This window comes from Babylonia areolata, chromosome 13 (genome assembly GCF_041734735.1).
Source record: "Babylonia areolata isolate BAREFJ2019XMU chromosome 13, ASM4173473v1, whole genome shotgun sequence".
NCBI lineage: Eukaryota > Metazoa > Mollusca > Gastropoda > Neogastropoda > Buccinidae > Babylonia > Babylonia areolata.
Window position 1 is genome coordinate 1963411 of NC_134888.1, and position 23145 is coordinate 1986555.

The window sequence follows — 23145 nt, forward strand, 5'->3', positions numbered from 1 at the left end:
CCAGTTTTTGAATCTGGGTATGCGTACACAGAGTGGATCCGAAGCCGATCGTAGTGAGCGAGATGGAGTATTTACAACCGAATGAGCCCCTGGCATAGCACCCTACACCCCTTCCCCTCGAGTTTATAAATAATGATTACAATTTATATTACTGATTACAGGTCCATCTGTGTCATATACATACATAAGACTGGTGGTTGTCCACAAACTTGCTATCTATTAACACATATATATATACAATTTTCTTGGGTCTTGTTAATCTCCTTTTCAAAGTAGTTTACAAGTTTATATAATTCAATTCTGATTTGTTTTTTAAACAAAGAAGAAGAAGAAGAAGAAAAAAAGCCCTGCAATTCATATAAAAAATAACTATGATAATAATAACAAGCACCATTGTGCAAATGCCCTGGGTTTGCAAACTGCACGGTATGACTAGAAACAACTGAGCTCTTCTGCTGAAAATAATAGAACAAGGAGTATATTGAATGAGAGAGAGAAAGAGAGAGAGAGGGAGATTGAGAGATAGAGAAAGTGTGTGTGTGTGTGTGTGAAGAAGACGTGTTAAAATTAAATGTATGTATAATCAAGCAATTATTAACTGGAGCTGACTCTGAATGACAAACTGCCATCGGAACCAAACAAGACTGACACTGATCACCCCGTGTTGAAAAAAACACACACCCCCTCCTACCCCCCACCCCCACCAAAAAAAAAACAACCAACAAAACAAACAGAAACAAACCAACTTGCTAGTAAACACCCATCAACTGACTAAACTGTCACAACAACACTAAATAAAAATCAAACACAAACTAAAAAATGCCGCCCCAACATTTTCAACATCAGGCAAAAACCTTTTCCTCTTTCTTTTCAAATTGTTATCCTCATAATAATAACATGACCTCTGAAAACCAGCATGACAGGATATATGGCCAGTAAGCACTAGTGCTGATTAAAAAAAAAAAAAAAAAAAAAAAAAAATCATCTGAAAAATTGCACCAGTGGAATTTCCTCAAAAGCCTGTGATGATAACACTGAAAGCCGAAAACGTATCGCTTTGGTTCTTATGGCCATCAAACAAAAGGCATCAGCAGTTCAACAAATCAACCCTGATCAACATAACAAGACCACAGGAATGTGAGAAAACGCCATGCGACAAGACAACTATGATAAAAGTGAAAAAATCTCGCAAAGTCTCCTCCACGTTACAAAAGTCGGAGACGCCACAGAACACCAATTCTCTTCTCTTAGATAAAAGTGCAAAAATCTTAGATACAAACGTCTCTTGTATGAAAGTTTCTCACAGACGTGAACAGGAATATCAGCACTGATGAATGAAGAACAATCCAGATATTTACTGGATATGTACATTTAGTTACTTCAAAACATGTATGTACACCTGTAAACTCATTTCATCAACACTGCGTATTAAGGCAGACAAATAGAAAAAAAAATGTTCACATCATCACTGGCAACACTGTACAAGTGTCCAGACTTCACCGATACCTTTTATTTAAGTACATAGGCAAGCAACATAACTTCTTTTCAATTTCGAACAGAAGAATTTCTTCTCCCTCTTTCTCACTCTCACACACACACACACACACTCTATCAGGTGTAACGTCATCAGTTCATCACTGATGAACACACACACACACACACACACACTGTATCAGGTGTAACGTCATCAGTTCATCACTGATGAACACACACACACACACACAAACACACCGTTACAGGTGTAACGTCATCAGTTCATCACTGATGACACACACACACACACACACAAACACACCGTTACAGGTGTAACGTCATCAGTTCATCACTGATGAACACACACACACACACACACAAACACACACACACACCGTTACAGGTGTAACGTCATCAGTTCATCACTGATGACACACACACACACACACGTACTTGCTGATTCCTAATTCATCCACACACCATAACACATGATGATGATGCAGACAGATCTATAGATCTATAGTGGTAGTGAAAAAAAAAATATATATATATATATATATAAAATTTATTTTTAAAAAAAGAAATAAGTAAATAAATAAATAATAGATAAATACATAAAAAGAACTACTACTACTAATAATAATATTTATAAGGTGCAAAAACTTAATGAAGTCAACTATAAGCGTACAAAAATAAAAATAAATAGATAGATGATGAAAATGATGTGCACCACGACGTACTTCTAAATTGGTATCTTCTGCATTTCCTCGCCTGAAAAAAACAAGAGAAAGAAAGAAAGAAAGAAGAAGAAGAAAAAAAAAAAGGAAGCGTAATGTTCATGATAACAAAGAAACAAACCAACCAAAACAAAAACATCTATAGATATGTCTGCATCATCATCATGTGTTATGGTGTGTGGATGAATTAGGAATCAGTAAGTGTGTGTGTGTGTGTGTGTGTGTGTGTGTGTGTTCATCAGTGATGAACTGATTACGTTAAACCTGTAACAGTGTGTGTGTGTGTGTGAGTGTATGGCTACCACTAGCAGCAGTCACTACCACTAGCAGCAGCAAGGAAATAATGGTATGCATGTCGTTAAACCGACTTACTTAACCACGGAACAAACGATGTGAACCAACCAGCAATCTTTTCCACACAACCGAAACCAAATTAACCAACCACTGCACGTCTTCATTCCACAACCTCTGACCTCCACTGTTTTCTCTAAACAATACTGGACAGTGAAACAATAGTGAATAAATGTATACAAACCCATGAACAGCCTGCAATATATAGTATAGTATAGTATAGTATAGTATAGTATAGTATAGTATAGTATAGTATTGTATTGCATTGTATTGTATTGTATTACTCTTTTTCGTCACAACAGATTTCTCTGTGTGATATCTGGTCTGCTCTCCCCAGAGAGAGTGCATTGCTACAGCAACACTGAGCGCGCCACCCATTTTGGGGGTATTTTTTCCTGCCTGCAATTCATTTGTTTTCCCATCTAAGTGGATTTTTCTACAGAATTTTGCCAGGGACAGCCCTCTTGTTGCTGTGGGTTCGACGGGCGCAATAGCCGAGTGGTTAAAGCGTTGGACTGTCAATCTGAGGGTCCCGGGTTCGAATCACGGCGACGGTGCCTGGTGGGTAAAGGGTGGAGATTTTTCCGATCTCCCAGGTCAACATATGTGCAGACCTGCTAGTGCCTGAACCCCCTTCGTGTGTATACGCAAGCAGAAGATCAAATACACACGTTAAAGATCCTGTAATCCATGTCAGCGTTCGGAGGGTTATGGAAACAAGAACATACCCAGCATGCACACCCCCGAAAACGAAGTATGGCTGCCTACGTGGCTGGGTAAAGAACGGTCATACACATAAAAGCCCACTCGTGTGCATACGAGTGAACGCAGAAGAAGAAGCTGTGGGTTCTTTCACGTGCACTAAATGCATGCTGCACACGAGATCCAGTGGAGGTCTATTGGAGGGGGAGGAAATACTGCTGACTGTGGGATTCGAACCAGTGCGCTCTCGCTTCCTGGGAAGGCGCGTTACCACAAGGCCAGCAGTCCACGAGGTCATTCACACAATCTGAATCAAATTAACCAACTACTTTGTCTGCTAATTCAACAAACTCTGCCGCCACTGTTTTCTCTAAAGGGCGCTGGACGCTAGATGCTTTGACATCGCTGGCCATGAGGTCCTTATGACACCGGTGAATGCGTCAACGTATTTTCATTGTGTAACAAACCATGATAATAAACGAATGAAATGGTCAAAGCAAATCACGAAACAATACAGAGCTCCTTCTTTTGAAGAAAAATTACAGCAACTGACAGGCCACCCAACACATAATAGCTCCGTTCGTTTGCCTATCAATGCATGCAACAAATTCCAATACTGTCTATAGAAGAAAAATGTTTTGTTTTTGGTTGTTTTTTTTTTGTTTTTGTTTTTCTTTTTAATCACAACAGATTTCTCTGTTTCTCAGCGCCACCCATTTTTATGTATTTTTTCCTGCGTGCAGTTTGATTTGTTTTTCCTATCGAAGTGGATTTTTCTACAGAATTTTGCCAGGAACAACCCTTTTGTTGTCGTGGGTTCTTTTACGTGTGCTAAGTGCATGCTGCACACGGGACCTCGGTTTATCATCTCATCCGAATGACTAGCGTCCAGACCACCACTGAAGGTCTAGTGGAGGGGAAGAAAATATCGGCGGCTGAGCCGTGATTCGAACCAGCACGCTCAGATTCTCTCGCTTCCTAGGCAGACGTGTTACCTCTAGGCCATCACAGCTAGTATATGCTTGTAGTGCTTTTTAAATTTTTGCCTAAAGGGTGCTGGAGACTGAAACAACACTGAATACACACCCATAACCTCCAGACTAAAAGCATGAAACTGTTTCCCAATTTCTCTCAACCAAGTCAACCAACAATAATGAAAAATTATTTCGTTCCGCCTTCACCTACCCTCGTACATTTCTCGAGGCCTCCATGATAAAACTGTCTGTCCTCTAGCTCAGTTTAGAAAACCCCACAGGGTACACAAAATATTTCACGTCCAACAAAGGAAATTTTCTATCTAAAATTACGTTTAAATAACATACTTACCATGACCCAACTAGTGCAGACTCCGGCAGGGGTCTGACATTCCTGTCCTGTGCAAACTACTATCCGCCTATGCGGAGAAAAAGAAAGCAACTACGGCCGCTAACCTCCCGGAAGTAGGTAACCTCCCCATTGTCCCGCTAGCTAGCGCCCTCTTTTGACGGCAGCCATCTCGACACCTGTTCCTGTGCACTGCATATGGTCAAGTTTTTTTGTATTTTCTATCTGTCTATCGATTCTTTGGCGTCCTTGTTTGTCTAATTATGCCTTCAAACAGGTCGCATGATTATGTAGCTCGATCGGGCTAAAATTAAGGCACGATCGCAATCGATTCGCGGACACTCTTTGGAACAAAATATTAGTAACGCTACACGTCATGCGTGTCAGTGAGGATTACGTGTGCACAATATCACAGTTCAGCTAACTACATACCATCCATGTAAGATCTTTTCTGCCCACTATAATTTCCAGGCTGCTGAAGAAAAGAAAGGAACAACATTTCATTTAATCTTCTGTGAACACGACCCACTGAGATGCATAAATGGGTCATTGATGTATGAGTGCGTATGTGTGTGTGTGTGTGTGTGTGTGTATGACTCCCGAAATATTTCAGGACCTTTTCTTCTTTGTCTTCTTTTTTTTGTTTTTTGGTTTGTTTCTTTGAACATTATGCTTCATGAACATTATGCTTCCTTGTTTTTTTTCTTCTTTCTTTCTTTCTTTCTCTTTTTTTTTTTCAGGCGAGGAAATGCAGAAGATACCAATTTAGAAGTACGTCATGGTGCACATCATTTTCATCAATCACTCGCAAGAAAAAGAAACTCTCCCTCCCTGAGTCCACACACACACACAAAGTTGACAGAGAGCGTCTTGCACTGAACACATTCCTTTAAACTATATTCTTATCATAAAATGTGCTCTAAAAAAAAACAAACCATTATCTCTTCACAGTCAAATATCCCTAAACTGAAGAAGTGTGGTGGATTCAAACCAAACATAATTTGCAAATACATTCATTCAATTTTTTTTTTTTTTTTTACTGTCTTCTCCATTCAAATGCTACGAGATGCATCCTTCACACACTTCAAGTTCCACTTTTCTTTCCATTTTCTAAAACCTCATTTCATGGGCCATACCTTTAAAACGTAAAACCAGAAAGGGCATTCAGTCTCTAAGACTCCACCTACCATTTATCATCATTGTTGTCTCTTTTGTTTATTTATTTATTTTATTTATTTATCTTATTGTTATTAGCATTATTATTATTATTATTATTATTATTATTATTATTCATTCATTTATTTATTTTATTTTATTTTTTAAATTATATTATTATTATTTATTTACTGATTTATTTATTTCATTTTATTTTATTTTGTTCGCTTATAGTTGACTTCATCAAGTTTTTGTGCCTTATACATATTAGTATTATTAGTAGTAGTTCTTTTTTTTTTTCTCAAGGCCTGACTTAGCGCATTGGGTTATGCTGCTGGTCAGGCATCTGCCTGGCAGATGTGGTGTAACGTATATGGATTTGTCCGAACGCAGTGACGCCTCCTTGAGCTACTGAAACTGAAACTGAAACCACATATCATAGATACGTTTTTGAGAAGTCACTGACCATATGTGCATGCCAGCATATGTACCACAAGTTTGAACCATTCATGCTATAAATAGCCTTGTTTCATCACTGTAGTTTAAAAGCACGCCTCTGATTGGTTAAATCCTCTGGTGCAGCCTCATTTAGACAGTGAAGGGGAATCCCTTCCGTTTCTGTCGTCTGCTGTTGTAACATTCTTCACTGCTTTACACGTTCAAGGGGGAAAAAAAATCACCCTGAACTTACCTAGCAATGTCACAGGTAAGTCCCTTCAGTAAAACAAGAGGTTATAAAACATTAGGATCAGTATCAAGTATGTTGCAGCAGCCAGTTTTGGCCATTGGCCACAACAAACTTGGGAGAGTGGCTGCAACTAGATTAATGAGAAAAATAATAATTGCAGTTAGGTTTTCCGGTCTCCCGGAAAAAAAAGACTCTCTCCAAGACTTTGAAGTGAGGGCTTAATCATCCTCTACGATTTCAGACGTGTGGAGAAGTCACCCTCTTCAACAACAGAGAAGAGCTAAACATGTATCGATCAAATTCTAAGAGGTTACCTTAAAAAAATGAGAGGAACATTTCGCACAAGTTTACAAATGAAGCAAAACTACAATCACAAAAAGCCTCTTTGAGATTTCTCATGCTCCCACAGTCTTCTTCCAGATCCTTCTCGTTTGCAGGCATAAAACGATAATAATGTGACATGGAATCCTTTCTCAATCTTTCCATCGAAGCTCACATTTGGTTTTCTAAGTAAGTATTCTTGTCCACAACCTTTCCCAGATTATATAGACAGTATTTACAGCCATTGCTCTTTCCCTGAACACATTAAGCTCAAGTTATTTACACCAGATGAACACACACACACACACACACAAAAACAACAACAACAACTGTACATTCATGTGCGTGAACAGTGCAGATCAATAGAATCAGGGGCCCCCCCTAAGAGGTGAACAAACAAAATTCCATACTTTTTTTTTTCTCCACACCTTTGTCAGACCAGACTGAAAACTTTCCATACCAAACACAAAGCCACAATGGACAAAAAAAAAAAAAAAAAAAAAAAAAAAAAAGTCTGATACACCGCTTATGAAACTGAATGGAAGATGTTCTAGTATCAATGTTCAATTTTCATCACTTAAAATTTCTTTTTTATTTTTTTTATACTACTGTTTTATCATTATCATCATTCTTCTTCTTATTATTATTAGTAACATTATAATCATTATTATTTCCAATACATCAAGCTCTTTGTTGAATGGTCATGGCTAGGGGCTGTGTTAAAAAATTCCAAGAATATTTCTGACCCAAAAGAGGAAAATCATATTTTCCCCAAACCTTTTCCAGCTCTCTGCTGTTCTTTTTCCAAGACTTTTCCAGACTGTTTTAACAAACCCTGAACTGTGAACACCTGTAAGTCAACTACGTTCATGTGTGTCAAAGGTACAGTGTTTGCTCAAAGTTAGCACAACACTAAAATCTATAAAATATCAATATTAAATATTACAACTCAGAAGAAGAAGAAGAAGGAAAAAAAAAAAGGAGAAAAACCTACCAATGGCCCTCTTCGTTTCGTTGACATTTTCTACAATTTTTTTTTTTAACTAGAAAATCACACCAATCTTACTTCCAGGAGCAGTCACAAGTTCCAGTTTCAAAAACAAACATTTGACTATTATAAACATATAAGTACTTCAGCAAAAACTATTGACCCTAACTGAATCAGTTTTATATAATAATGTCTGGGTCGCAATTCAGTTAACCTAAAAAAAAAAAAAAAAAAAAAAAAAGCGATGGAAATTAGTCAAATTCTTTCAAGTCAAGCACTCCTCCTTAAGGCTTGTAAATCTTTTTACCAGATGCTTTCTATCTTGATACTGGCTTTCCTCCTCCGCCCTAAAATCCTGATAATTCCTTTTGAAATTATATGATAGTCAGTCGTGTCCGACTATGACCATCAGAACAGCAGAGGAAGCAACTGCTGTTCCGACTATCTGGGCTAGAATTTGATTATAGTGGAGAGTGTCTTGCCAAAGTTACATCTCCACTCTCTCGGCCAAGAGGGTTTTAGGACAGTTGGCGTTGGGATGGTTCCCAAAGGCCAACTAGCCCACAAGGCTGCAGCACTAAAAACCAGTGCAATTTTGCCTCCTAGTTTGAGAGTCATAGTCCTTCACAAAAGACTAAGCTGAAATGATTTCCCATTGACTGGAGAAACCACTGATAATACAGCTCTCACTTTGCTGCTGGCCCAAATGTAAAACTTATGTCAATCTGTGATATAAGCAGAGTGTTGGGCCGATTTTGAAATTATATCTGAACAAATGCATGGTGTATTGATTTCCTGGAAGTCTAAAAAGAGAAATAACGAGTGCGAAAAGACTACAGTAAATAAACAACAGCTGAGAATGACAACAAGCATTCGTGTGTTTGAGTGACTGAGAAGCATGTGTGCATGCGAGACTCACTGTGTGTGTGTGTGTGTGTGTGTGTGTGTGTGTGTGTGTGTGTGTGTGTGACTCTGTTGTGTGTGTGTCTGGTGTGTGTGTATGCAATACATGCATGCGTGTGTGCATGTGTGCTATCTCAGCCTAACTTATTCATTCAGCAGCATCAGCTTAGAACACTGGAACTCAAAATGGACACCAACAGCAAAAGAGAGGAGATACTGTTTTAGCACTTTTTTTTTTTTTTTTTTTTTTAAAGGAATGCATGTGAAAAAGGTCTCAAAAACCCTGCACAAGATTTTCGGCTGGAATATTATCCTCTCCTCAAGGCATTAGTAAAAAAAGAACAACAACAACAACTAACAACTAGCATTTGTTGTTCGTGTGGCACTGAATTAAAATACCAGTTTCTTTTCAGACAGAAGCCTATGTGAAAACCGTTCTGTAAAAGTCACGAAAGATATGACCATACCCTTCAAGCCAACAACAACAACAACACACACACACACACACATCACCAGTGAATTCTCACACACACACACACACACACACACGCAGTCTCTCCATTTCACCAATTTCCATCTTTCCCAACCTAACAGAAAGACAAACACCAACCACACAGCAAACAAACAACAAACAAACAAGCCAGTAAAGAAGAAAAAGACAAAAAAAAACCCAACAACTTTCAAACAAGTAACAGCCACAACTGACAACTTCACCAAACCAAACACAACCCCTACACTTGAAGCTGACCTTACTACTGTCCTTACCACTAATCCTCCCCTCCCCCCCAACCCCTCCCTAATCCACTCCTCAATAAACCATCCACTCCTCAATAAACTATAACCATTACACTTTACCCTTCCACGTCCTGTGGAACTGACCTCATCACAAAAAAGGAAGAAAGAAAAGAAAAAAAAACACAAAAAACAAACCAACAACAAAAAACACCACCACACATTCTTTACATTTTATCTTCAAACCTCCTGTGATACCAACAACCTCACCACCACCACTACAAAAAAGAAAAAAAAAAGAAAAAAAAAAGACAACCGCTTCACCAAAATGCAAGACAACACGACCCCTTACACACAACCTCCTCCCCCCCTTTTATTCTTTACCCTCCGACCTCCCACGGTACAAACAACCCCACCACCACCACCATCACCACAAAAGCAAACAAACAAAAACCTAAAAAAAAAAAGAAAAACCAAAACACTTCATTAAAACACGTAATGCCAACACAAAACTTCGACCCCCCCCCCCCCCCCCCCCCCCCGACCCCATTCACTCTTTGCCCTCCGACCTCCCTCGGCTGTAGTGCTGGTACTGACCGGCCTGCTGCTTCGACAGGTCCACCACCATGACAGTAATGTTGTCCAAGGAGCCACGGTAATACGCCTGCAGCACCAGGCTCTTGGCGCCAAAGTGAGGCTCCGACAGGCGGTCCGACACGAAGGCGGCCGCCTCCTCGTTGCTGAAGTAGTCCCACAGGCCGTCCGTGGCCAGGATCATGAAGCGGGGCTCCAGCTGGGTGAGGTCGAAGGTCAGGATGTCGGGGTCAGCGATGATGAGGCGCTTTTCCTTCAGGGGGAGGTCGCCCAGGGCGCGGGAGGTCGCCAGCACCCCGGCGACCCGCCACACCCCATTGAAGCTGATGAAGCCTCCGGCCTGCTGGATGCGCATGCGTTCCTTCACCTGAAAAGGGGGATTGGGGGGGAGGGGGGGGGGGGGGGGGGGGTTTAGCAGGGATTATGGTGTAACTATTTAGACTTAGTGTCTGAGAAGTTAAATCAGATCTGCAAAGTCTTTATTGGTTTTGTGTGCGTGTGTGCGTGCGTGCGTGCGTCCGTGTATGTGTGTCTGTGTGTGTGTTTCTCCTGTCTTGGTCCAGTAGTAAGCAACAGCTCCTGAAAGGAAATTTTCTATCTAAAATTACGTTTAAATAACATACTTACTGTGACCCAACTAGTGCAGACTCCGGCAGGGGTCTGACATTCCTGTCCTGTGCAAACTACTATCCGCCTATGCGGAGAAAATGAAACTACGGCCGATAACCTCCCCTTTGTCCCGCTGGCTAGCGAGCATCTTACTGACTTGTGTGTTTCATGAAATTCTGGTGTGTGAGGAAGTGTGGGTGAAAGAGCGTGTGTGTGTGTGTGTGTGTGTGTGTGTGTGTGTGTGTGTGCCTGCCTGTGTGTGTGTGATTCTGCATCTGTGTGCATGTGTTTGCATGTTTCTAGATGTATGCTTTTTGGTGTATCATCCCTATGGTATGTTGCACCTGAATGTATATATGATGTGTGTAACTTTTACTGCAAAAGCCACAAACTTGCATTCTGGAAGGTGAGGATGTCCGTCTCCATTACCTTTATCATCATTTCATTACGAACAAGAGAGGCAAGGCCTTCAAGACTCACTTGTGATACACTTAAAAAAAAAAAAAAATCCAAGCTTTTTATGTATTGAGTATAAAAATCCAAGCTTTTTATGTACTGAGTATAAAAATCCAAGCTTTTTATGTATTGAGTATAATTTCAAAATGTAATGTTTAAGATGAGAAAGATCAGTTTAAAGTAAATTAAGTCCCCTAGCATTCATTACAGAGTAATTTCCCTTTTTTACTATCTGCACCAAAAACGTTTGCAAAATAAATAAAACTTCCATGCTGAGCAAAAGAAGTTCCTGTTTGAACAGAAAATGATAATAATGACTGCTCTTGTTGTTGGGTCAGAATATCAGATCAAAGTGCCAAGTTTAGAGAATACAAAAAATATAAATATAACAGTAAACGCAGTTTGCGTATAATTAGGCTTCATTCTTTATTTTTTTGTGCCCATCCCAGAGGTGCAATATTGTTTTAAACAAGATGACTGGAAAGAACTGAATTTTTCCTATTTTTATGCCAAATTTGGTGTCAACTGACAATTTTTATGCCAAATTTGGTGTCAACTGACAAAGTATTTGCAGAGAAAATGTCAATGTTAAAGTTTACCACGGACACACAGACACACGGAGACACACACACACAGACAACCGAACACCGGGTTAAAACATAGACTCACTTTGTTTACACAAGTGAGTCAAAAATCATATACTTGAAGTAAAAAACATGCTTGTTTGCTACATTTCTTCAACTGTAAAAACTCGGCTCAAAGATCAGACTGATGCGTACCCTGGTGACATCAATACTCTTGTATGCATGTGAATCGTGGACCTTAACAGCTGAAATAGAAAAGAGAATACAGCCCACTGAGATGAGATGCTTTCGAAGACTCCTGGGCATCTCCTACAAAGATCATATCACGAACGAAGAAGTTCGAAACAGAATCAGGCAAGTCATTTGGCCCAACGAAGACCTGTTGACCTTGGTCAAGAGACGCAAGCTCAAATGGTATGGCCATGTCATGAGATCATCAGGGCTTGCCAAGACATTCCTGCAGGGCACAGTGCAAGGAGGGAGAAGGAGAGGCAGACAGAGGAAGAGATGGGAGGACAACATCCCAGAATGGACGGGCTTGAGGTTGAGCGATACAATCAGGAGGTCAGAAAACCGAGAGGATTGGAGGATGCTGGTTGCCAGATCACCTGTGGCGCCCCAACAGTCCACAAGACTACAGGATAGGTGAAGGTGAAGGTAAAAACTAATACTGAATTCACCTACTGAGAAAAAAAAATACAACCGCTTGCTAAACTTTCCGTTATCTTCTAGTTCATGTCTTCGTTGGATAATACCATCAATTAGATTTACCTCCCACCCACGCTGGCTTGTAAAAGCTTTATGTGACAGTCTTACCTGATGAGGAGAGGAGGGATGACTGGATTTTTACCATCAAATAAATTTACCTCCCTTCCTGGCTTGTAAAGCTTTACGAGACTGTCTAACCTGATCAGGTTTATGGTCAAAGGAGAGAGGGATGATAGGAATTGACAGACAGACAGAAAATACGAAAAACTTAGCCGTATGAAGAGCACAGGAACAGGAGGGCGCTGGTCAGGGGGGCAAAGGGGAGGTTACCTACTTCCGGGAGGTTATTGGCCGTAGCATAGCGGATAGTAGTTCGCACAGGACATGAATGTCAGACCCCTGCCGGAGTCTGCACTAGTGGGTCACGGTTAACTCTCTCCATACGAACGGCGAAAGAGACGACGTTAACAGCGTTTCACCCCAATTACCATCATCAAAATATTGCAAGCGGAAGGCTCTTACACTGGAGAGGTGAATGTTGACAAAGAATACCACAATTCTGACGACGGAAGCTAAAGGTTGGGTCATTCAGACACCCACTGGACATCCAAGGGGTCTGTGTGGAGGAGAAGAGAGGACTGGCCGTACTGAGTGAGTTAAGTATGTGTAATTAAAAGGAATTTTACCATCAAACAGATTTACCTCCCACCCGCTCTTGTAAACGCGACAGCCTTACCTGATGAGGTTTATGATCGAAGGACAGGGGGATGACTTTGCCGTTTTTATCACAGATGACGCCCCGAGAGTCTCCGGTATTGGCCACAGTCAGGGTGTAGTTTTGTATCAAGGCCACAAGGGACGTTGTGCCTGGACACCATGAATCATATCATAATATCAAATCAAATCAAATCAAATGGTGTGAGTGAGTAACCGTGGTTTGTTAATGATAGGGTGTAGTTTTGTATCAAGGCTACAAGGGACGTTGTGCCTGGACACCATGAGTCATATCATAATATCAAATCAAATCAAATCAAATGGTGTGAGTAACCGTGGTTTGTTTATGATAAACAGCTTAAGGTTAATGTGTACAAAATGTCAATATACTAACAGAAAGAGAGTGAGAGTGACAGTGGTTGTTTGTGATAAAAAAAACCCTCAAGACAAATGAGTACAAAAGGTCAATATACTGATAGCAAGAGAGCTAGACAGAGATGGAGATGGTCTGTTCATAAAGCTAAAGGCCATAGCCTCTTTCTGTCTCAGAAAAGTGATATACAGTAAAATGCTCAAGTCAAATGTTCACATGGGAGAGAGAGAGAGTGTGTATACATGCATGTGTGTGTTGTGTGTGTGTGTGTGTGTGCCTATGCATATATATGTGAGACATTGTTGAGAAAAACTGTAACACTAACACACAGATAATTGTGCACACACTAACACAGGCACTCACTTTGCCAGGGCCTGCACACTGACACAAGGTACCTGAAATTTCCAGACGACCATAAGCATGTGGATCGAAGAAAGGTTCAAGACCCTTTTACAGGTCCAACGCCTTACTTGTTCTACAATGGCACCACCAATCTGAAAACTTTTTTAAAAAGTTTTTGTTTTTGTTTTAACTCGCTCCGGACGAATAGTTTTCTCCCTTGCTTTCCCCTGCAGACGACCCATTTGTTGGGTTAGGAAAAACAAAAATCACAAAAAATACCAAACACAAAGTAACTGAATGAAACTCCCTATACTTGACCCACTGACCTGTCTCCTCATGTCGTGTGTACACCCACCCCCCTCCCTCTCTTCACAGCCCTCAGAAGCTGAGTCACTGTCAGTACCTTCTTGCTGGAAGCGTTCTTCACTGCAGATACTTTATTTAACGTCTTCATCATCCTTGTCGATGTCAAAACCTTCAGTTTGAAGCATTTCAATCACTTCAGCAGCAGTAAAAAGCCGCTGTCGTGATCTAGTTTGCTCCAAAAATTTCCACTTGTACCGACTGCGACACCATTTTCGATACGAATGCTGATTAGCTTGTCATGTGGGGTACCAAGGTTATTGGCTCGCCAGCGAGTGTATAGTTACAGAACCTCACAAAGAAACTTTCTATTCGACCCTTGACACGTTCACAATGCCTGGTGTAGCTGCGATTTTTATGCTACCCCATGAGGAAAACATCGAAAAAAATTTTAAATGTCAAAACCGCTGTAGTGTTCTGTTGTCTGGAACACTACCTTAGGTCAGGAACGCTATAACGTTCCATCATCCGGAGGGAGTTAAAATAGCAGATGCGGTGTAGCATACATTACATAATTCAGTCCTTTGACACCTTCTTGAAAATGAAATAAACCGTAAAGTAATACACAGATATATCAACACAGACAGTCACAGTGCAGACTGTCATGTATACAGTATAGTGTAACTGTGGTGGCCTTGAGGTAAACCGTCGCCTAGGAAGCTAGAGAATCTGAGCGTGCTGGTTCGAATAACGGCTAAGTCGCCAATATTTTCTCCCCCTCCACTAGACCCTGAGTGGTGGTCTGGATGCTAGTCATTTGGATGAGACGATAAACCGAGGTCCCGTGTGCAGCATGCACTTAGCGCATGTAAAAGAACCCACGGCAACAAAAGGGTTGTCCCTGGCAAAATTCAGTTAAAAAAATCCACTTTGATAGGAAAAACAAATAAAAACTGCACACAGGAAAAAATACAAAAAAACATGGGTGGCGCTCTATGGATAGCAACCTGAATTTCACAAAGAGAAATCTGCTGTGAGAAAAAAGAGAAATACAAACAACTGAGATTTCCACAGGCATGGTAGACCTTGCCACTACACTCATAATGTATGTGAGCATGCAGACTGACGTGTGTGTATACAGGGTTCGAATTTAGCGGGTGCCCGGGTACAAAATGCTATGAAAAGTTGGCTTGGGCATGCACATTTTCTGTCAAGAGTGCCCAGCTGGCACTCAAAAATTGACAGAGACAAAAGAAAATTAATTAAAAGACACACCAAGAAAGCAAGCTCAAACGCAGCTGATTGAAATGTAAAGTGTCGTCTGCTGCGGCTCGCATAGCGGAGCAGCATCTTTACGTGTGTGTGTGATCGGATGTTGATGTTCATGGTGTGTTAGCGACGAACGATATTTCCCATCTTCGATGTTAAAAAAAATTTCATTTCATTTCATTTTTTTTCATTTCATTTTCATTTTATCACAACCGATTTCTCTGTGTGAAATTCGGGCTGCTCTCCCCAGGGAGAGCGCGTCGCTATACAACAGCACCACCCATTTTTTTGTATTTTTTCCTGCGTGCAGTTTTACTTGTTTTTCCTGTTGAAGTGGATTTTTCTACAGAATTTTGCCAGGAATAACCCTTTTGTTGCCGTGGGTTCTTTTACGTGCGCTAAGTGCATGCTGCACACGGGACCTCGGTTTATCATCTCATCCGAATGACTAGCGTCCAGACCACCACTCAAGGTCTAGTGGAGGGGGAGAAAATATCGGCGGCTGAGCTGTGATTCGAACCAGCGAGCTCAGATTCTCTCGCTTCCTAGGCGGACGCGTGCCCGACTGGCACTCAAAAAACAAAGAAGTTAAATTCGAACCCTGGTATACCATACCTGAAATTTCTACAGGCATGGCAGACTTTGCTTGTACGCTCACAATGAAAGTAAGCATGTAGACTGACGTATTTAGCATACCTGAGATTTCCACAGGCATGGTGGACCTTGCCACTTTCAGTAGCTGTTTATCCACCTCCAGCACCTGGTCCGTTAGCATGCGACCGGCACTTTGCGACCTGTGTCCGTTCTCCGCCTGTAGGAGCCGGATCATCAGACTCTTCAGCAGTGTCTTCTCCACAAACTCTGCTGCAAACTGCACACACACACACACATATATATATATATATATGTACACAGTTTTAGTTTCTCAAGGGGGCATCATTACGTTCAGACAAATGCATATATAATACACATTCGCCACACAACATTTGCTAGGCAGATGCCTGACCAGCAGCATAACCGTCCCAATGCTCTAGTCAGGCCACGAATGCATGCACAGTACCTATCAGAGTGGATTTCTTAAACAGAATTTTGCAAGAGGACAACATGTATGCTGCCATGGTTCCTTTTTCTGTGAGCTAGGTGCATGCTGCACAACAGGACCTCAGTTTATCATCTCACCTGAATGACTACACACTGATTTTCAAGCCAAACTTGGGAGAAAGGGTGATATAAGGATCTGAACTCAGACCCTCAAAGACAGTATATCGGCAGATTTGTACCTTAACCTTCAGTCACCTTCCTTGAGAGGTGGAAAGCAATGTGGTGGTGGTGGTGTATATGAGGATAAAAATGGAGACAGATGGGGTTAAAGAGTAGGCAGGTGAGACAGAGGGGTGTCAAAGCTGCATGCTGAAGACATGGATTGACGAGGAAAAGGCCAAACTTGTTCTACCAGGCAAGGGACAAGCCTCACGTATATTCTCACTTTTGGAGGACCAAGAAAGACATTCAACTTATAAAAAAAATCTTATAATTGAAATAAACCCATCATACATTATGTGGGTTATGAGTGTGACTTTTAATCAAACATGTTTTGTACCAGACAATCTATCGCTCACTTTCTTTTACTGTATGCAGCACTTTCCGAGCACACAAACGCTCTGAAGGAGCGCTCGACATCACACACTGTTTCCTATGATTTAAACCTCACACACGCATGGACACACATAAATCGAACCTCGCCTCCGTGCCCATCAAAAATGCCATAAATCGATGCTCCCGTATGCTCAAAATCAGACACAACATTGAAGCGATCTTCCATATGAGGGCGCCTCCCTTGGATAGCAAACACGCCCACATTTTCTCGTTTCATTTCCCAAGAGACTCTGTCTTTATCCCCAGAAACGTCGTCAGTCCGTTCCTTTCCTACATATTTTCGTCCATTCGGGACAGTCCCGTTCTGTCCATCGACTTTCAAGCGCATTTTCACGCGAGCACTTTGCATCATTTTCCACATGGGGACGTGTGGCAAGAAATTGTACAATATGAAGATGAAGGCCGCCAACACAATCATTTCTGTGCTGAACAAATACAGCCGAATAAACCTGCTCACAACGGACACCAGCGTCATTGTGGCAGATGCGTTGACAAGAAACCAAGTGGTTGCTGTGCAATGTCGTATGCCTCAAGCTTTACTACATCACTTCGCGGCCATTGTTGTTTTGGACACGTATAATTGCTGGATCGGAGCACGCACAGTGCACAAAACGAGATTCAGCAACGGAAAAGCCTCCGGAACAACACGAACAACGAACGACAGCTATAGGCACGTTAAATACACACTTTTTAAAAAGTTCGTTTGCTTGTCTTTAGTCGGTCAGTCACGCATGCAGTTATAAGTTGGTTCGTTCTCTACAAGTATTTTCCATTAACTTTCTTTCTTCCTTTTGTTTGTTTTTTCTTTCTCGATTTAATGTGATACATTATTTCTAATAATATCAATTAATTAATGTCGGTGTGTGTGTGTGTGTGTGTGTGTGTGTGTGTGTGTGTGTGTGTGTGTGTGTGTGTGTGTGTGTGTGTAGAGTGGAGAGAGAGAGAGAGAGAGAGAGAGAGAGAGAGAGAGAGAGTGTGTGTGTGTGTGTGTGTGTGTGTGTGTGTGCAAGCACATCATCACTGAGGTTATTTGTAATCTGAAATATTATTTGTTCTTTTCGACTGACCATGTTCGAATAATTTTGGGGAGGAAAAATCAAACTTGAGTGGAACAGAAAATAAATTGCATTATAGCTGTACTGAGGCCTACGTGCTTGATACTTTTAAAATTGTTAATCGTTTGTGAGCTTCAGTGAACATATATATATATATATATATATATATATTAATAATTTTTTTTCCCAAAAAATGTATTTCTCGATATGTGCTGAGGCCTACAAAAAAAGAAAAGAAAAAAATGGGTGGCGCTCTCAGTGTAGCGACGCGCTCTTCCTGGGGAGAGCAGCCCGAATTTCACACAGAGAAATCTGTTGTGACAAAAACTGAAAGAGAAATGCGGTACAATACAATACAATACAATATTGTGGAACTGCTATAAATCAAATCGTCGAAAACTGAAGATCCATAATTATTAAAGAAATGGGAAAGTCATGCAGATAAAGATTATAACTATTTATAGAGACCGACAAAGAATACGTACACGTGTGAATAGGGGAAAAAAAAAATCCCAAGCACCTGTGGTTTCATTCTGCTGACGCCACCACAGAACTCTTTTCATGTGGAGTTTGAAAGACTTGCCAGCTGACCCAGCCTACGATGGCGACCATTGGAGTTCGCCTGATCGGGCACACAACAAACTTTGTCAGCACGCGTTCGCTTCACTCGAGACATTAATCGTGGCGCTCACATGGCGAAGTATTGATGAAACTGGCCGACTTGTGTCCCAGAACACGATACTAGCCTGTGTTGAGAAGTTTCCAAGACTTTGACAAGTGCGACCCTCTCAAGCTCGGAGTCTCCATTTTGAGGAGTGTGTCGCGGTGTCACTGCTTTGTGTGCTTGTCGACCAGTCGCGTCGGCATCAGCAGCTCAAGTTTATGGTAGGATGAGACCATTTTTTTCTGAAGACGTAGGTGGTTAGTGTTCGTGTACATGCACTAACCGGGATATTTTGCGTTCTGGACCAAAGCGGTCGCGCGCGACAAGGACACCCCCACCCACCCACCTGTTTCCGGCAAACTTTGAGGAAGGGCCGAGTGTGATTGAGCAGACGACACAACCGAAGTGACAGTGTTCTGGCGTCATCAGTGAGTGGCCAAGCCTGTGCAGCGTTTACCACGAGGACACACACACACATGTGTTGCTGATGACCACACTTCCTTCCAGTTGGATTTAAAAAATATATATATTAAAGTTCCTGTTCCTTTCTTGTGAAAATAACAGCCTTACTGAGATCACAACACAAAGAGTATATGCGTCAGTTGATGTGCCGGATAGTTAGGTAATGAAGAGTTAAATCCACTGATGTACTCTTTGAGGATGAAATAACTGAACCCAAAAGGAAGGAAGTGGTTCATGGCTGGTTTCAGCACTGATTCAGGACATATTTGTAGAATTAGAAAGTGGTACAGTGTTTCAGCTTCAAGCTCAGTCTAGATCTTTGGAGGGTGTTTTAGAAAAGTGGTACAGTTGATCATTTCACCTATTTCTTTCTGAAACAGCAACTTTATTCACAATGAAGGAGTACAAAGTGGTGGTACTTGGGAGCGGTGGTGTGGGCAAAAGTGCCCTGACAGTCAAGTTTGTCTCTGGCAACTTCATGGAGAAATATGACCCCACCATTGAAGATTTCTATCGGAAAGAGATCGAGGTGGACAGTGCCCCCTCTGTGCTGGAGATCCTGGACACGGCCGGCACCGAGCAGTTTGCGTCCATGCGAGACCTGTACATAAAAAATGGGCAAGGTTTTGTCATAGTGTTCAGCATCACCACGCTGCAGACATTCCAAGACATCAAGACGATGCGCGAGCAGATTCAGCGAGTGAAGGGACAGGACCGGATTCCCATGATCCTGGTGGGCAACAAGGCAGACCTTGAACACCAGCGAGAAGTGCCAGTGTCGGAAGGGGCTTCGTTAGCCCAGCACTGGGGGTGCCCCTACTTGGAAACCTCTGCCAAAAGCACGCAGAATGTGAACGAACTGTTTATTGAAATTGTTCGAGAGATGAACAGCTCTCCTGTGAAGGAAGTGAAAGGCTGCTGTAGTATTCTCTGAAGTTTGCCTTTGTTATTATGGTGAGTATTTTTTGCTGTGTTGTTTTGGGGGTACTGTGAAGAAGATGAACGACTGAATTTGCATTGTGATTTGTATGAATTGTGAGTAAAATCTGGCATCACAGCACACACAGGCACTCTTCATGATCATGCACAGCGACACACACGCTGAATGATTTCTCTCTAGATTTCTCTGCCATTACTGGGTCCATAGACATTTATCAGGTTAATCAACAATGCATCTTTGATTACACATACTGTACTCAGTGCACTGTGAGCTACTGATGCGGACTCCAGCAGGGGACCTACATTTTTCTGTTGTTAAGTTTAACTTTTATAGAATATATTCAGGTATAAGTTGTACCATACCGTGTCAATGATAATGAGTTTAGATCAAGTATTTTTCGGTGTTTTTTAAATACCAAGTTGGTAATTTTTGGAACTGTTTTATTTTGAGTGTTCTGTTGTGAGTGTTGACTTTCAGTTTGTCATCAGACTGGGTTGTACAACTTTGTAGGATAGTCACTGTACTAGTGGTGTGGGACTATCAGAACAGCAGATGAAACAATCGTTGTCACAACTATCTGGGCTAGAATTTGAGTCCCACTGTCATTGTGGTAGAGTTCTAAACCATAAATCATACATCCCTCACTTTGCTGTTGGCTGAACTGTAGGCTTATGAATGGTTTACAAGTCTCTGATATAAACTGAACTGCCTGCCCTTATTCTTTGGTTAATTTGGCAGTTTTTGACATTGTTCTTTCTGTAGACAGGCGAGAAAAAAGAAAAAAGAAAAAAAAAGAACTTAAGGAGGTTAAGTTGTTTGCTGCATTCTTGATAATTTCTTAGTAATTAATCGAGTAATAAAATAAAATAAAATGTGTGCACTGAAATACGCTGGCAGTGACACATATTTACGCATACTTGTTATTTACAGTAAACAGTTCGTATTGATTAGTCTTTCCATTGAAGCCTTTCCCTCACCTGCCACCCAAACATATCATTTTACACACACACACACACACTCTCTCTCTCTCTCTCTCTCTCTCTCTCTCTCTCTCTCTCTCTCTCATGTCTTTCTGTTTCTCTGCCTCTCTTTCTCTGCCTCTCTCAGCATTTGTCAGACTTGTCTCTCCCTCTCATTTGTGTTCACACATGTGATGTGACAGGTCATGAATGGTAATTTTTTTTTTTTTTTTTAATAAATAATTCATGACTTAAATATTATGTAAAACATGAAAATGTTAAGTTTGTGCCAAAGGGCATTGATGAACTAAACAGAGAACAAGAGTTCACTTTCCAACCAGTGTATTAATAGCAACTTCTTCATCAGGATTTTGACATTCAAACGATGGCTGTTCTCTGTAAAAAAACAACAACAACCCAACAATCATCAACAACAACAACAACAAAAGAACAACAAAAACAACAAGAAAAAAGCTATTTGTAACCTTGGTAGCCACTTTTAGGATGGTGGGAAATATTCAGTGCCTGTGGTGGAGCTAATGTAAAAGGCAGCAGGGAGTGTTTGTGAGTGCTTTAATTAAAGCTTAGATTTTTTTTTTCTAGCCTGTGAATCCTCTATGATTTAGATCTAGATGTAAGACGCTTTATATGGATAGATGGGCAACACATATTGATGATGATGATGATAATTGATATGGAATAAATTCAATAATGGATACTTATGACATTATGTTAAAGCGCCTATATTTGGTCAGAGAGCAGACTCAAAGCACTTTGCAAGCTGCAGGGAGTCATTTGCACTATTGGCTGCTTACCTTGGTAGAACCAAATGGCAGCTGACATTGGGCACTCATCATTAGTTTCCTGTGTCATTCAGTCAGGTTTCAGACACACACACACACACACACACACACACACACACACACACACACACAGAGTAAGACACACACACACACTCACACACACACACACACACACACACACACACACACACACACACACACACACACACACCACTTTATGTGTATGAATATGACCGTTTTGTTTATTTATCCTGCCATGTAGGCAGCCATACTCTGTTTTGGGGGGATGTGTATGCTGGTTATGTTCTTGTTTCCATAACCCACCAAAAACTGACATTGATTACAGGATCTTTAACATGCAATACATTTGATCTACTGCTTGTTAAAAAACACATGAACTGATGAAGGAGGTTCAGACACTAGCAGTAGCACTGTGAGTAGCAGGTCTGCACATAGATATGTTGACCTGGGAGATTGGGAAAAAAACAACAACAAAATATATAAGTATAACGCTAAGTACTGTCAGTATCAGTACATTGTGCTGGCAGGGCCTCTGGCTTCTTGCCCCTGTCTGGTGGAGAGAGTGGGTTGGTCATCAGATGCCTGAGGGAGCTTGCCGGGGAGTGGAGTGGGAGAGAAGCAGTAATTCTAGACGCACAATGTGTTTACATGTGTACGTGTATACAGTATGCATTTCAGATGGCATGATTGTGGAACGTGTTACAGTCAGTGCAGAGTGCTAGCAGAAACTTTTAAGGCTGAGGGAGTCTTGAGCCCTCATAGTACAAGTGATTTGACTAAGGTAAAAACTAAGTGAAAGGGATTATTTTTAAGGGTTTTCAGTGCTTCAAAGATGAAGTTCTCACACTCACAGAGGCTTAACAGTGAAAGATGATTCAGAATTCAATAACGTTTGTCATACTCCTCCAGTCTCACAGTGTTCAGCAACGGTCACAAATGGACCGAATACAAAGTACAGAATTTATAAAATGCTGTTTAAATGTTAACCAGTACATTTGCTTACAGCAGATAGTACTACTACTACTGGAAGTGTTACTCTGTGTGTGTGTGTGTGTGTGTGTGTGTGTGTGTGTGTGTAAGATAAGATAAGATAAGAATAACTTTATTATCTCCAACTGGAGAAATTTGGTCAGGTGCATTATCACAACATAGACAAGTAAACAACATGGGGACCATAACTGTAAAAGCCAACAACAGCCCCTACAAATATTACGAAGATACAAATGTAAAAAATATCACATACATCATTTCATACATACA

General features: G+C 41.1%; 2 protein-coding genes across 2 annotated transcripts in view; one reads left to right on the forward strand and one right to left on the reverse strand.

The window, feature by feature from the left end:
- Nucleotides 1–9923: 9923 nt before the first annotated feature.
- LOC143289307 (protein phosphatase 1L-like) lies at nt 9924–17529 on the reverse strand. Its single transcript, XM_076598306.1, has 4 exons — nt 17064–17529; nt 16022–16196; nt 13061–13191; nt 9924–10334 (listed from the first exon to the last, which is right to left on the reverse strand). The coding sequence occupies exons 1-4, from the start codon at nt 17454–17456 to the stop codon at nt 9924–9926; spliced, it is 1110 nt and encodes a 369-aa protein (XP_076454421.1). The 5' UTR covers nt 17457–17529.
- A 1109-nt stretch (nt 17530–18638) lies between these two features.
- Nucleotides 18639–23145, forward strand: part of LOC143288974 (ras-related protein Rap-2c-like) — a 12600-nt gene continuing 8093 nt past the window's right edge. The window contains exon 1 of the mRNA XM_076597690.1: nt 18639–20116. Coding sequence (XP_076453805.1) covers nt 19557–20096 — 540 coding nt within the window. The 5' untranslated portion in view covers nt 18639–19556 and the 3' untranslated portion in view covers nt 20097–20116. The remainder of the gene's footprint in view (nt 20117–23145) is intronic.

Bases quoted from the DNA above. Each gene is read 5' to 3' on its own strand.
- LOC143289307 (XM_076598306.1), bottom strand. From the start codon at position 17,456: ATGACGCTGGTGTCCGTTGTGAGCAGGTTTATTCGGCTGTATTTGTTC. The intron at 13,192-16,021 runs GTATGCTAAATA...CATGGTGTCCAG, and splicing joins CATGCCTGTGGAAATCTCAG to GCACAACGTCCCTTGTGGCC. The intron at 10,335-13,060 runs GTAAGGCTGTCG...CCCCCTTTTCAG, and splicing joins TCGATCATAAACCTCATCAG to GTGAAGGAACGCATGCGCAT.